The 16256-nt window shown below is 35.8% G+C and overlaps 1 protein-coding gene across 4 annotated transcripts; it reads left to right on the top strand.

The window, feature by feature from the left end:
* Nucleotides 1-9636: 9636 nt before the first annotated feature.
* On the top strand, nucleotides 9637-15190 carry LOC147559152 (protein tesmin/TSO1-like CXC 2). Of its 4 annotated transcripts, none has more exons than XM_086660936.1 (10): nucleotides 9637-10237; nucleotides 11521-11681; nucleotides 11768-12437; nucleotides 12564-13036; nucleotides 13127-13198; nucleotides 13467-13647; nucleotides 13736-13831; nucleotides 13942-14008; nucleotides 14091-14247; nucleotides 14681-15190. In XM_086660936.1, exons 1-10 carry the CDS (start codon nucleotides 10187-10189, stop codon nucleotides 15009-15011), a joined length of 2259 nt encoding a protein of 752 aa, XP_086517062.1. In that variant the 5' UTR covers nucleotides 9637-10186; the 3' UTR covers nucleotides 15012-15190. The 4 variants fall into 4 exon arrangements, with proteins under 4 accessions (XP_086517062.1, XP_086517063.1, XP_086517065.1 ...); XM_086660937.1 differs by having other exon boundaries at nucleotides 9896-10237; nucleotides 12567-13036; XM_086660939.1 differs by having other exon boundaries at nucleotides 9900-10237; nucleotides 12567-13036; nucleotides 14109-14247.
* The last annotated feature ends 1066 nt before the right edge of the window (nucleotides 15191-16256 follow it).

Below are 16256 nucleotides of genomic sequence, written 5' to 3'. Positions count from 1 at the left end.
AATTATAAGGCCCAAAATGGAGAAGTTAAAGAGAATCAGGCCAAATACTAAATAATAATAATGAGGAAAAAACCCAGTAGGTAAAAATACTATTTTACCCTCCAAAATGAAATTTTTCGTCCAAATCAACGTCAAAAAAATTTTGAACATTTCTGAACAATTCTTGGTTTGCTCTTGAAAATTTTGTAAGTTTCTGAACAAATCTTAGTTTGTCTCAACAATTTGTAAATTTTTGAACAAATTCGTTTTTGCTTAGACATTGCTTTGCCAAAATGTTTCGCATTTTTTTCTTTTGCATTTTACATAGACAAACTAACACAAACATTTTGGCTACAATATTTTTCGATTTGTCTTGTGAAAAAATAAATGGTTTCCGCATTTTTTGTTTTGCTTTCGACATAAATATAAAGACTAAAGCATTTTTTTATTTGTCCTTTACAAAAATTAAAATGTTATACATATTATCCTTTGTATTTAACAAATCCGTTAACGAACAAATAATAGTTTGACTTATACATTATATATGTTGTTAAGAACATAATTATACATGACGCCAACATTTTATAATAAGTCGGGACATTATTATAGATATTGTCAACATTTTATAACAACACAATGATATATGTTGTCAACATATAAGGGTAAAAATGGAATTATGCAAAAAATATGTTGTCTTGTTAACGACATAATTACATATGTTGTGAACATTTTGAAAAGTGTTCAAAAAATGGGTCTTTTTGACATTATTATTTTTTAGTGGGTTTTTTTCCTATTAGGGTCTAGATTTTTGGGTTTTTCACTCATTTTTTCAAGTTTTAATAGGGAAAGGTAAAACCAAAGAATTCTTCAAACTTCAAAACTTCGAGAATCTAAAAACGGAAAAAATACCATTTAACACAATTATGCTTACACTTTACCTACACCTACCTATCTATCTAGCTATAGCCTATATGGTCTCTTTCTTCGTAATCATCGGGTTATCGTGGGTACTTGGTCGTAGGTCAAGGACTTGGATTTCTGACATTGGCGAGAGTGTCGTTGAAGAATTTATTTCTCACAAAAAAATTTGAGAAGAGACGTTTTATTCTTATTACAATACCGATCTCAGTGGCAACTAAACATTTTAATTCAACTGTAGAGAGTCTGGTTCTAAAACTACCCATACACAAGTTATGTTGTTGTCCCTCGTTACAGTCATATATGTTCATTTGACTCAAGCAGGTTCAACCATTACCGCACAACGCCTAGAGACCCGTTGCGGTAAAGGCTTCAGGTCTAGGTTATTTATAACCTGAACTCGAAGCATAAAACTGAGAGAAAATAAAATTTGATGGGAAATCTTAAAATTACAAAAGATTTTGACAAAAAAAATTACCCAGCTGATGTGGCGGTTGTGGTTTGAAAGTTTGACTAAATCTAGGCCGTTGAGAGATAAATATCACATCCGCTACATCAGCAGGTAATTTCTTTTGTCAAATCTTTTGTGATTCTAACACTTCGGAAATCTTATTTCTCTTGCTCTAACCAAACCTCTAAGATAGAGAGAGATATTTTCATCAAAAAAAAAAGATAGGGAGAGATATTTTCATCAAAAAAAAAAGATAGAGAGAGATCTTTCTAGTTGTCAAATCAAGAGGTAGAAAGTGTTCCAATCTCTTCAAGTTTAAAGGGCTGCAATCATAGGGAGAAGAAACACGTCTTCAATCATCGTTATAGATAAGCTCTAGCGGCGATCGAGGTATCGTGCTGGTATGTCTTAATTAGAGGAACCTCAATTGAAGTCTTTGATCTTCATTTGAGAAGAAGCATATTTTATTATCATTGGTATAATCAAGGACGCGAAAATAAGATATATGATTCTACAACTTCTAGCTAGCTCATGTTAGATTTGTGCATGCAATCATAAGTAGTAAATGCTAGATGTTAGACGTCTATAATTTCGCTAGTGTTTTTGTAGCAACCATTTCTTTGGTTGGGACCGCATTACTTTCATCTCCTCCTCCATTTCGACTCGGAACTTTGCTAAGCCTCTTGCTTCTAGTAGGATGCACACGACCCATGAGTAAAACATAATCTATTGGGAAAAGGAAAGAGAAATATAAGAACAAAATTGAAAAATAAACGAAGTGCGTACTTTTGGGATTGGACTGTCCAGGAGTCCTCGGACTGGACAATCCGAGAGCCCTCGGACAATCTGATTGCTTCGGACTTGTGCTAGTCCGAAAGCTTTGCAAAAAGCACGAACTAGAGGTACCGAAAACCTTCAGACTGTCCAGTCCGAGAAGCCTCGCTCGGTCCAATCAACTTTGAGTAGGGTACCAAAAACTCCCGAGTTGTCCAGTCCAAAATATATCCGACTAGAACAAAATTGAGTGAGGTACCAAGAGCCTCGGCTTGTACACTCTGAAAGATCACACTGAACATACAAAGGTCTCATGGACTAGAACAAATTTTGTGTCATATTAAAAATTGATCGGACTCGTTTCAGTCCGTTAATACTAGAAAATAACGTATAAGCACTCCAAGTCAGCAAGAAAATGATGGTAAACCTTTTTAACACTATATATACAATTCAAACACTATATGAAACCCAATTAAAAAGATACATCATCAAGATAGTTAGGGCGTTTAGATATGATCTTTAAGGAGAAATGGATCCCATTGAGCCATTTCTTTAGTTATTTTATTCTAGTATTGCACTAGAGACAATAAACCGTCAACAACACAGAAATAATGAGAATTCTTGATTAAAAAATTGAAGAAATCGAGGAGAAGAAGGCTCGAAAAAGGAAGAAGAGTTTTAGGGCACGCCATCTTTGGTCAGAGACAGAGAGAGCTAACATTTGTCCATACCTTTTTGGACTAACAGTCATTTAACGAACCGTTAGTCAAGGGGCGCTCAGTTATCATTCTGAGCGTCAATTAAAAACAGTGAGAAAGAAGGGATCGTCTACATACTAACGGACCTAAAGCAGAATAAAAATAAAGGCACCGTATATTTCATGATTGCTTAATGATGCAAGATGAAAGCAATATCTTGCTGATAACCCAAAAAGAATCAATGGATGTACTAGGAGTAACTAAGAAAGTCGCACTGAAATTCAACCACACATTTAAGACTTTTGTTTTGAGGGAGCCCTTTTTACTTTCAAGCAATAGTAGTACAATTTTAGGCATGGGGCACCATTTGATGCTGATTTGTGACAATGAAGACATATATTATGTCCCCCTCTGAGCCTTTAAATCAATTAATAGAAAATAGTAAAGAGGTGTCCGAAATAATCCCTTATCCCACCAAGGTTGACGGTTCGAATTTCTTGTTTGCAAATGTAAGTTACAAGAGACATAATGTGGTTGTGTCATTACTCAGTATCCCCTAAACTGATGTACCCTAAGATGCCCGGACTACATATGTAGTGAGCTGAGTCCAAGGAACACTCAGTATCACATGGCGGGATATATTCGATATATCTCAGTCCGACAGTATATCGAGATTAACATATGATGTTTCCAAGGTTGCTAAATCCCTCCATGTTCCTGAAAAATAGTCAGTACGGAGCCATAGAAGATGTTTTTTGACTAATAAATACATAAACACATATTACATTTTGTTCTTTTTGATTAAGAATTGTGTATGTGGCTATTGTTGTTTTACCATCAACGTCCACAAATATTTACGGATGTCTACGAAAGTTGAAAAATATATATTTGAAATGTTAGTCATGTTGTTTTACTGCTTTATTTGTCAGCAATAATTAAATCTCGCTGACCGCGTTGTATATGTGTTTAGCCAAATGATGGTCAGCTCAAGTCAATAAGTCACCAAAACGACCAAGAAAAAAAATGGGCCAATCCATATCCAAGTCATCAGGGAGACGAATCTAAAAGAGTTTGGCCACTAAAGTCTGAATTATGAGGTTGACACGAGTTTCCTATGCGTCTTAAGCCATGCTTTGACTCTGAACGAACCAGGGCAACCATGATTAAGGCTCTGTTCTAGGTCTTGGAATAGTAAGGGAGGTCTGTGGAAATCAACTCGCCTCTCAAGCATGTCTTGCCTCAAGGCACGAGAAGGGGAATCAGAGTGATCTGAGGTCTAAAAACAAGAAAAGAACGATCAATCAAACAAGCGAGTATGTCCGAGCTCTAAAGAAAACTTGAACAAAGCTAGGTGACATGACAAGCTAAAACATGCCAAAATCAAACTTTCTATATACAATCCGTAAATTACTGAAGAAGATTTATCAAATCCCAAAGATATGCAAGCCATAAAAGTTATTGTTTTGACGATCAGCTAAGCCGGTGCGTTATCACCGCATCATCTTAGTTGATCATCCTAGCGATTCAATTGGGCCTATATTAACATACCTATTCGCCCTAACCAATCATCACGGTTTAAACTCAGACTTTATATAATTCTTTAACTGCAAGAATGCCTTACTAACTTGAGTGTCGGAGAGGTATCGGAGTTTTTTGCAAGTTTTGTCCCTCAAATAACAAGGTAAAGTTCATTAATTGGTTGGTTGGTTGAATCTTCATAATCTTAGCGATTTCTTAAAGCCCTTTTTAGAAATCATCAATAGGGGGCATCGAATCAATAGCAATCAGACATGTTTGAAAAGTCTCATATACATAGTGAAACAATACCAGAAGCGGAAGATTCAGTTTACCAAGATGAGCTCGCTCGCCATATCATTAATAACACGACCCAGATGAGCTCGCTCGCCATATCATTAATAACACAGACCCAGATGAGCTCGCTCGCCAGTATATGAGTAATTCTTCTTGTTGCTTTTATAGAGCTTCCCTCGTGCATCATTAAACTGTCACCCATTAATACAACACCAACATATCTGATTCCAAATTCAGAGCAATGTCTAGTGTACCTTCCTCAAATTCAACTAACTCGTTTGTCATTACTTCATTAAGACTATGAATACGAGCAATGTCGTCACCTACTTGAAGTATAGTGGCGGCATTCAACTAACTTTTGTGGTGAGAAAGATCCCGAAAACGTCATTATAACTAAAATTTAGAGACGATAAAGAAAGTGTATGCATCTCTTTCAGCTAACTTTTGTAGTGAGAAAGATCCAAAAACGTCATTGTAACTAAAGTTTTTATTTACTCATATAATTTAAAATTTTTATTATTTAATGTTATTATGTTTATCGATGTTATATTTATTGTTATTTTAAAACGTATGAACTCTTGCCTTGAAAATAAGACTTGTTTATGGAGTCAAAGCTGCCAATCTCTTTACTCGATTCAAATATCTATTTACTAAACCCAAATATGAGAAAGTGTGAATATAGAAGTTATCTTGCTCGAAGTTTGAATTCGATGAACACCGTTTTCAATTTTCAACTAGACATTTTTTTTCTCTCTACAAAAAATACTCACCCCTAAGGTACTTTTCTAGATCTCAACAATTGATAAATCGGATCCAATCAACTCACTAACTCATTTTAGTCCAAGATTAGTGAGTCAACTCGGTTTTCTTTGAAATCTATCTTTTTCATGATGTTTTTGTCTTGCGCAAGCACAATTTCGTTATCATTTGATCTGCTTTAAGGAAAAAGGTGACGCACATAAATCCGTTATATTTACGAGAGAATGATGGATAAACAACAAATTCACAATTTGAGCATGATTGATCTAATGATCTTTCGAGCCGTATCATGTGGTGGGGAGTAGAGAGTGCACTAGCATTGCACCCGGAGGACTAACTTTGTACAGTAGTTGAATTGTGTACGTTGTTAGTATTTTCAAGAGTCTCCGACCGTCATGTTATCATTTTTTTTCACACTATCTAAGTTGGTGCCTTTGCTTCAAACTTTATTGACTACAAATACTTGGTCAAAGAGTAGCATGAGCTTGTTTATTCATTTTCCTTTCGGCTCCACTCTTCTCATATAAGAATTAAAAATGATCTCTAGAATAAGCATGATTGGACCAATCGAGGTGTCATTATAACTCGAATCTAATTTTTGTCAAAATGTAACAAATTTTGGATCCTTATATCACAATTGCCACTTTCTAATATAAAACTATCTAAGAGTCAACTCAATAAGAAGGTTAGGTGCCGGAGTTTCACATAGTAAAAATATTGTAATCTCCCTCAAACTAAATGAGATAATGAGAGGTGATGAAATTCTTTACTCTGTTAGAAGATTTGACAAGACACTGACACCTCTCCCCTCTCCCTATAAGCCTGGGACTATCTTCCCAAGATTAATGTTATTTCACCCCAATTTTGGCACTATCAAAGGGCCGAAAGGGGATGGTAGCCGGTTCTCATTGGTCATCCTGTTTCTCTCCACGTAGACTAACTAATTGAAGCAGCACAGATCACGAATTCACGATTCGATCTGTTACCGACTCCGAATTTCGAGCCAAATAGCAGTTTCGTCTCCGCAAAGAGAATACTTATAATGAACTACTGTGACATAAAAGCCCAAAAGATCTTTTTCCATAGAGAATCTTCGTTCCTCTTCTACTTTTTCATAGTGTGATAAATTCTAAGGAGAACAAGTTAAAATAAGAACAATTGTTTAGGAACTCTATCCTCATCATTCTAGGTTAGTTAGGGGTTCTTATAGGAAATCAAGTTAAAAGTACAAGAAATCAAAAATAATGACAATTGTAATATCACTTGGTTTTAGGAGATTTTGATATTGACCCCTACATTAATAGTAATACTATATAGACCCCCCCAACTTATTTTTGCTAAAAAAAAAGAGGGAAGGTCAAGGTTAGGATATCTATCCTCTTGGTTTTGTGTTGGTGAGTGTCTTAGAATCAAACTAGAGATTCCCCATTTTCCAAGTAGCATAAGTTTTAGGGAGGTATGGGAAGGAGGGAAAGAAGGAGAAAAGACATCATTAAATAGGGTGGGAGTGGTTGGAGGGTTTGTTTGTTAGATCAGAGAGTTGGGGTCCCATTCTTGTCGTCTCGCGTGAATGACTTTTTTTTTCTCATCAAATTCGGGACCACCCAAGTCCAAATAAAAGAAGACACTATTTGACAGTAAAAACTTCTAAAGGATAAAAGTTAAAGTGAAAGTTAAAAGACAAAGCAAAAAACCTAACAAAGAGAACTAGTATATAGTTTATCTTCTCTAAGAACTTGGTAGCATTGACTTTGTGGATTTGATTGTCAATCTACATTTTCCCTCTCTTTCTTGGGTGAGTGATCATTACGTTATATACAAAAGTCGAAAAAAAAAATCAAGAATCATCGATAACAGCTGCAGAATATAGAAAAAGTCGACTAATCATTATATGTATTAACTTTGATGGTAAATAGTTGATAATTGACTGACAAAAATCTTTTCTAAATAAACAAACTCGCCTACGCTGGATAAAAATGAAGGAAAGAAGCATAACGAGAAATTCTAATACTACGAGGGAGAAACCACAAGTAAAGATACTCAATTTTGTGCTATCACTCTTTGATTGGGAGTAGGAACCACCATTAGAGAGGACCACAAAATGTAGATTAGGTTCTACTTAATCTTGGATTGTCTTTAATCTTAACCATTTCATATAATTTTGTACCTTAAAATGCTCAATAAAGAGCTTAGGTTCATATATTTAAAACTTAAAATAAAGGAGATGAAAAGGAATTCATGTTCCTTCGGCTGAAACGGAAACCTCCCTCATTAGGCAAAATGATATATTATTTTGATGTTTTATTTATCTTTAGATGATAATATAGGTTGTAGAGGTGGTTAATTTTTCGTTATAATTTATACAAGGAAAAGGAAATTGTGGGCTCAAATGCTATTTTGGCGAATTTTGAGTAATACAGAAGTTTTACATTGTTTACTTAATATGTCTGGCCCATGCCACGGTGTAAATACTATGAAGGACATATGTTATATTGAGATATGGATCAGAGTTCAGTGTTGGGGTGAGCTTACAAGTGAAGATTAAGGGTACAAAGACTCCGGCGTGCTTAGAAGGGTTCATTAATACACTATTGACTTCAAATTTTGAGTTGTACTCGTCTTCTTAGTTCTATATCCTATGTCCAAGAGTTGATCACTCCCTCGTATTGTATTTAACTCTTACTTACAGAATGAAACTAGAGTATATATAGATACAGATATTGCAGTATCTGTTGCAATAAGCACCCGTCTGCACTCCTAGTTACGATGTCTAAGAGTTGATGGATATGATTGCTACTACTGTGAGCTAGGCATAGTTGCTACATTGTGACAATGCATTTTGCCTGCGTAAGACTAACAGGGCCTGCCAGGGTGATTCACGAGTAATTGGCAAGGTTGGTTATGATCAACACTTACATCAGAGTAATTTGCTCGGACACAAACATATGCATAGTTTAGGACATTCGGACTCCTCTAGTACGGTTGGAGCTATTAGTCTACTAAACTTTTGTGGCGAATACATGAAATGGTGGAGGTACACGCAAACTAATCAAAATTATTATGATTATCAATCAAAAAGAAAAATGATGATTAGAGTTAAAATTGTAACTATACTGTAGTAACCAGCTGATAGTCACAGACTTTCACATGATACAATAGGGTGTGGGAATATTCTACCATATAGTAGGATTTCAAGCTTACATGTTCAAGCTCTGGGTCGTTAAATCGTGGCTCTTGATAATCTTAGAACGAAAAAAGAAAAACATGTGATTGCATAACAGTTCATCTCTCGTACGACGAGAACCGAGGTGGGGCACCAACCTTAGTGAGTAGTGACACTACAATGCTTATGAATTTGAATACAAAATAATGGCGTCTCTGAAAATCCGAAAATTTAGTTTCTTACTAGGTAAGATTTTGCTATGCCATGTTTACTAGCATTAGCTTAATTTATAGTATATGGAAAGATTATATCCACACAAATTAGGTAGTGGATCATTTCTCTTGCAACCCCACATGTAAACTAAGAAAAAAAGATTCATCATGGATGGTTTTCCAAAATTGAGATATATGCAATTGTTTTTCTCTTTTACTAATTTGAGTGAAAGATTTGACGTCTAATATGAGATTTTGTGGTTGCTTTGTGAATTTTGAGTTAAATAAAGTTATTCATCTGGTAAATTTTGTACTTAATTTGGTAATGTAATACTAGGAAATACAATTTGGATAGGCCATCTAGGATTTCAATCAAAGTAGCCTTACATAACAGAATTTAGAGGTTTTCTTTTGGAATATACATTTACATTACTGTAATGATCAATATATGTGACCGTTCTTTCTTCATTTTCCATGACAATATTGGAAGATAATTTCCCAACCCTGATTAATCATTTGGATGTGTTAAAAACCAAAATCTCTTAACAGTGATTAGCTAATTAACAAATGACACGTTTCCAGATTTTTTTACCATAACCATCCTTAAAATAACAGATTAAAATGACACGTCTCTAGATTTTTTTTCATTTGACAAGTGGATTAACATTTCTTTATTTGGCTAAGAAAGACTTTGGATTTGGATCTACTACATTAATATTGACTAATCTTTGGTTATACTCAATATAATCACGTGCTAAACTCGTGCCACCCATTTAATTCACACACTATGTCACTCACTATCTACTAGTGTGAAATTATCCTCTAATAAGTAACCGTAGATGCGGGAAGGAGGGAAAAAACTGAAGCAAGAAGAACAAGTCTCTCTCTCTCTCTCCCCATAAATCATAATTAGAGAGAGAAAGTAATATAGAGAGAGAGAGTTTAGGGGAAAACGTTTTTAAAAGAAAGAAAGAATAAAAAGGAGGGAAAGACTGTTGGTCTATAAACGTTGTTGATGTGGCAAAACACAATTTCAAGACCCAAAAAAATGATTTTCAATTTTAATAAAGAAAAAGGAAAGTCTTTTTTAATTTAATATTTTGTTATTATTTATATATAATGGGAGGGAGGGAGGGGGGATTTTTAGGATTTAGTTCTCAACAGCTGTTGAAGTAGAGTGTGGAGTGAGTGTTGAGTGGGGTTAGAGAGAGAAAGTGAGTGAGTGTGTGGCAGCAGGCTCCATTTCCTCTACTACTTACTACACATCTTTATCTTCCCGCCTTCAATCCCTTCTTGAATTTCTCTCCCTCTTCTCTTTTCTCTCTCTTAATAGTTCTGTAGTAGAGTGAGAAAATGACAATGTGAGGAGAAGGAGCTTTCTCACTTTTTCTCTTAGCTTCTTCGTCTTCCTTCTTACTCAATGGATACACCAGAGAGGAGCCGGATCTGTACACCCATTTCTAAATTTGAGGTGATTTTTATCTCTTATGATGGTTACCAATTTTGGGTTCTTGGGGTTTTAGGTGTGGGTTTGTTTGTTAGTAAGGATTTAAGGGTTTCTTTTCTTGGATTTGAAGGTTGGGTTTTTGAGGTAGGGTAGTTTTTTTTTGTTATGGGTAATTGATTAAATCATCAAGTTTGCTCCTTTTTTTCTTTTGATGTTCAATTAGGGTTATGATTTACTCATCTGCTCTTTTTTTTTCTAAATTTTTCTAGAAAATTTGGTCATGGTCTAATTTCAAGCTCTTCTTGACTATTCTTCTAGTAAATTCATTCCTTGAAGATTGTCTAATAAGATTAAATTAGGGTTTGTTACTTTCTACAAAGGTCTTATAGCTAATTTTTGTTAATTTAGTGAAAATTTATCCAAGTCCTCTTTTTAAGTAAAAATGGGTATTTGGTAGATTATGCTCCCAGTGAGTAGTTGATTCACCATTTCTGGTTATTGGTGATTCTACCCTATGCATGTGCAGAAATTTGAGTATCCCTTTTAGGGTTACACAAGTTGTTGAGTTGATTTCTAGGTTTGGTGCTTCTTTTTTTCCCTCTTTTCAACAAAATTTGTTTCCTTAACTTTAAACCTCTATATCTTTTGCAGAATCTAAATAATTTTCCGAAGTTTCTAGGGTTTTGGTTGTGTGGCTTGTACATTTAATTTTTACTTCAAATTTTTAGAGGCTTTTCATATTGTTCAGATCTGTTGATGTCCATATGAATTGTTATTTAGAAGTACAAATTCTGTTTGATTACTTCTTCTTTATAGAATCTGTGGTCATCCAGTACTCACATTGTAGGTCTAAAGAGTTTTGAGAACTTGGGCCTAGGGTTTTGTTGCTCGACAGTTCGAGGAGCATCTCTCCGGTCACTTATCCTGCATTTGCCTTTCGAGATTTTCTTTTGAATAAGCATTGACATCCGACAAATGCTAGAGTTCAATTGAAATATCACCAATGCTTTAATGGATATACACACGTGTTAGCACCCAACCAAAGTGGGTGCTAGGATAGTAGCCCCGGATAGTCGATATCAATAACCCTTATGTAAATTTTCTGTTACTGTATTTTCTATGTGACGGAGCATCATCAGTAAAATCTGTATCTTCAAGTATAACTACTACCACTACTCATTTTGGAATGATTTTCGAGCTTTTATGCTAGCATTTGGCTAGAGAGTTGGATGCAATTTTTTTTCCTTTCAGTTTTTGTAGCCTTCGATGAAATTCAGTTACTGAGAAAGTTTATGTTTTAAATGCAGGATTCTCCTGTCTTCAACTATATCAACAGTCTATCTCCTATTAAGCCTGTTAAATCAATCAACATATCACAAACATTTAACTCGCTAAGTTTTGGATCACCTCCTTCCGTATTTACATCACCTCATGTCAGTTCCCAAAAAGAATCTCGATTCTTAAGAAGGTAACTGTAACTTCTTCATCTATGTAAATCAAAACCAAATTGTGGATTGTCGTTTAAGAACTTCGTTACTGTATTTTGTATTTCAGGCAATTTTTCTCAGAATCATCGAAATCTGGATTGGCCTCTGAGAATGGATGTGAAGTCAGTACAAGCGTCACGGCTGTTGAAACTGTTCAGATGCTTAATTCCTCCAATGATCCACCCCAAATTCTTGATCTGGGAAGTGCTATTAAGGAATTGGAAACACCTAATAAAAACTTGGAACTTGCTGCTGAGCTTCCAAGATCCTTGAAATTTGATTGTGGGAGCCCTGAAAACAATTCAGCTCCTCGCCGTAATTTTGAAACGGATCCTTCACTTGAGATTTCTCTATCATCAACCCCTGTCCGTCAATTTGTTCAAGGAGTACCTCTAGAACGGTGTTCTTCGTTCAAAAGCGGAGGAGAAGTTCAGGTAGAAACTCAGGATAAGCCAACAAAGGAGGAAGAAGTAGGATCTGATTGGGAGAATTTGATTTCTGATGCTGCTGGTTTGTTAGTTTTCGCTGATAGTAGTGATGATTTGCCGACAACTCAACTTGCTATATCAATAGGTTCTTGCATGAATGACAATGCGGAAAATACTGCAACTCGATCAGCGGCTGAGCAAAAAGAAACAAATCAATTAGCTAAAGAACTACCAAGTACTTCTCACAACCAACAAGTTGTTGAATTTCGAAGTGAGAAATTAGATGATAAAGCTGAAATTGACTGCAAGGTAATACTTTTCGTTTCTGTCCACTTTCTTTATTATCATGGACTTCTCACAATAAGTTGTTTCAGTTCTCAGCTTCTAGTTTTTGTGATATACGACATGGCATTGATATATATCCTTGGTTCACAGCAGCAGCGAGGTACACGAAGGCGTTGCCTACAATTTGAGACGGCAGGAGGTGTTAAAAGAAAGTTCGAGGACAGCTCTCATAGTAGTGCTTCGATCTCCGATCCTGAAGGAAAAATTTCTTCTGATGATAAACAATTGATTCCTTTTAAGTCTGTAAATAGTTCTTCACCATGTATGCTTCCCGGAATCGGTTTGCACTTAAATGCACTTGCAGCTACTACAACTGACAATAGAGTTATCAAGCATGAGACTCTTGCTTCTGGAAGACAAGTTATAAGCATGTCGACCCGTATTTCCTCTTTACATTCGGTATTATCAGAGCAAAACCCTAAAACTGAAAGCTTCCCTTTCAACTCAATCGAAAGAGATGTAGGCACATCCGTTAACGAAGAGATTATGCAAGATTCTTCTCAGAGATCCGCTTTTGGAGTTCGGGAAGATTATAGCGAAAGTTGTAGCCCCAAAAAGCGGAGGCAAGTTCCTTTTACATTTCTTGATTTTGTTCTTGTATTTTAAGTTCTTAACTTTCTTCAACTGTATGTTCTAAACATTTTGATATGCAGACGCACGTTGGAACCTGCTGAAGAGGTGGCCTGCAAGCGATGTAACTGTAAAAAGTCAAAATGCTTGAAGCTGTAAGTTTCTTACATTTTCTTAAGCTCCCACCAAATCAAGAGGTTAACCCTACTTTATGATTATTCACTAAAAGATTGCTTTGACTATAAAGATAAAGTGAAAATTCCTGCTGTCTCGGGTATGACTTTTGCATGCAACTATGCAAGTAGTACATAGTTCCACCTTTCTCTCGGTCTTGGACGATTCTCTCATGCATTTATGAAGCCATTTCAGAACCATTTTTCTTGCTCATGTTTGAGTTTCATGACCTTTTTGACCCTGATGCAGTTACTGCGAATGTTTTGCTGCTGGTGTATATTGTGTGGAGCCGTGCTCATGTATGGATTGCTTTAACAAGCCTATTCATGAAGATACTGTTCTCGCAACTCGCAAGCAGATCGAGTCTCGGAACCCTCTTGCTTTTGCTCCTAAAGTTATTAGGAGCTCTGAGCCTGTATTCGAAGTCGGAGTAAGCATTTAGCAAAAAATAAACTCACAATATTATATTACTTGATCAATTTCTATGAGTTCTAACTGATTTTGGTTTTTGTCTACAGGAAGAACCTAATAAAACTCCAGCTTCAGCTCGGCATAAGAAAGGATGCAATTGCAAGAAATCAAGTTGTCTCAAGAAGTACTGTGAATGCTTTCAGGTTGGTTCTTGTTCACTTGATGACTTCAGTATCTCATCTGTTCTCTTTTCATCTGATTCTATTGGTATTGCTATTTAGTCTCATTACTACTTCGTTTCCTGTCCTTGAAGGGTGGTGTTGGATGCTCCATTAATTGCAGATGTGAAAGTTGTAAAAATGTTTTTGGTACAAAAGATGGTAAACTTCCATGAAAACCTTAACTTTAAAGTTTCAGCTCTTTTAGACGAGCCGAAGCTCATCATTTTCATCCTTAATTCAGGGTCAGTTCCAATTGTAGATGGTGAGCCAGGAGCTGAAGATCCAGAAACCTGTAGAAAGGATGTGCCCCGTAAAAGTTTACATATTAGTGGAGTACGAAATGACAAGGAAGAGGAATATCCCGATCACGTGCCTATCACACCCTTCCAAGTTTGCAGGTATTGAACGTAAAGTTTGTTCATTAGAGTAAACTTCGTTCGTAGTCTCTACCTATAGCCTTGTATCTATTTAACATGGATGCCTTCACGAATGCCTTTATCCAGTGAGTTCGAAAATACCAAAATAGGATACTATTTATACACATATTTTCTTGTTTCGATTATTAGGTTGTTTCTTTTTACTACGCTCTCTACTTTCAAGTCAATTACTTAGAGCTTTACTCAGAGTCTTACTCAATGCATTGGTGACACTTTATGTACGTTGACTTTAAATCATGAGATATTCAAAATGCAATTGATAGTATGTGGTCGGGAAAATGTCAGACCAGCTTCTGAGTGGGATTCAAGGAAGAAAGAAACATTTCTCGAGTTATGTTTACTTGCATGTTCCTCCGTTTGTGTCATTAATATTTTATGATTCAATGTATTTCAGGATGTCTGTTCAACTTGAGTTCTCATCATCTCTCGGAAAACCACCACGATCTTCTATCTTTCAAGCTGGATCTTCTAGCCGAACAACACTCAAAAGATCAGACATTCTTCCTACCCCACTTAAGTTGGAAAAACATTTCCAAACCGTTCCAGAAGAAGAAACTCCGGAGGTATTACAAAGCAATTCCTCGCCTATCAGAAGTGTGAAGACGTCTTCTCCTAATCGTAAGAGAGTATCGCCTCCCCATGGTAGGACGACCCGGAAATTGGTACTTCAATCTATCCCTTCGTTTCCATCTCTTACTTACCATGAAAATGATGATCTCCAGTGAAATTTTTCATGTTAATTGTATCGATGAAGTTAGTTTAGTTTGTTAGTTGCAGGAATTTGAGTTTGGTAGGTCTCTACTTGTATGATAATAATGAAATTCAGTTTTCAATACATTGTAACGAATGTCTTTTACCTTTTAAGTAGAAAAATGGAAAACAAATCTATTCTCCTTGGAGCAAACGTTTCAGTTTTTACACTGTTACAGACTACAGAGTTCGCGACCAAACCTCAACTCTGTGGGTGGTGTTCGTTTTTTTTTTCTCATTGTTGAATCTGACTTGTCTGAATCAAATGAACCCACCTGAATCAGCCACTTGAGTTAATAATGCAAACCTTTAAGTCGTGGACCTCGTGGTCATGAAACTTGATGCAGGTACAAATAATGTTCTAGAAACAGCCCTTTATAATTAAAGTAAAGTTTTACGTATTATTAAATAGGGAAGATTTGGTTCGAGGGTATGGCTCCCAACCCTTGCCCTTTCCCTATCAGGTATGAGTTTCGGAAAATCTCTGCTCAGTAAAGAGCGTTCGATCGATAGAAAAAATTGTCACCCCTAGTTGAAGCTAAGTAAAGTTGGATGTATTTGAGCAAACAATTGTGAAATTATTGTACTCTTTGCAAGAAATTAACAAGAACCAGGTAGTTCCACCAGTCCAACCTAAACCCCAGCCTGGATCAGAAGGTGACAATTCAAACTCATGTTTATTAGTGTGGGTGGGGTCTGGCTTGTCTGTATCCAACATGATTTTCTCACAATGGTGCAACAATTACAGGTTACTACTTGTATTATTGAACTTTAATGACCTAACCCTAACAATTATGGAGCTTTCCCTCACTAGTCTTGTCTAAAGAACAAGGAAAATAACATTTTACCCTCCAATCTAGTACACCTCCTATCTGTTAATTTTGAAATTCTCAAAAATTTCGTGATCAATACATGTATCTTTATAAAAAGATGGTTAAATAAACCTCATCGTGTGATTTTAAGGTGTACGACTAGACTTGCTCTGACAGGCTGAGGGGAAAGAAGCATTTAGTTAGGGGATACTTTTGTGAATTTAAGTAACAATATACATTAAACATTGTACCATAGCCATTGACACCAATCTTTTTTTATTGACAAAGCGACTAGTTTTAATATGAAAAACAAACTTTCAATTAGAAACTCAGACTGACAAGTGAGTTGTTAAAAAGCAAGAACAAACAAATCACTTCAGAATTCGTTTGAAAAATATATACGAAAGA

The sequence above is a fragment of the Eschscholzia californica genome, unplaced genomic scaffold (assembly GCF_041429995.1).
Source record: "Eschscholzia californica isolate CP2 unplaced genomic scaffold, dmEscCali1.0.p SCAF_2, whole genome shotgun sequence".
Classification (NCBI taxonomy): Eukaryota; Viridiplantae; Streptophyta; class Magnoliopsida; order Ranunculales; family Papaveraceae; genus Eschscholzia; species Eschscholzia californica.
The sequence above is the reverse complement of the archived record's forward strand: the minus strand, read 5'-3'. Positions and strand labels throughout refer to the sequence as shown.

Bases quoted from the DNA above. Each gene is read 5' to 3' on its own strand.
- LOC147559152 (XM_086660936.1), top strand. From the start codon at position 10,187: ATGGATACACCAGAGAGGAGCCGGATCTGTACACCCATTTCTAAATTT. The intron at 12,438-12,563 runs GTAATACTTTTC...CTTGGTTCACAG, and splicing joins AAGCTGAAATTGACTGCAAG to CAGCAGCGAGGTACACGAAG. The intron at 13,832-13,941 runs GTTGGTTCTTGT...CTGTCCTTGAAG, and splicing joins AGTACTGTGAATGCTTTCAG to GGTGGTGTTGGATGCTCCAT.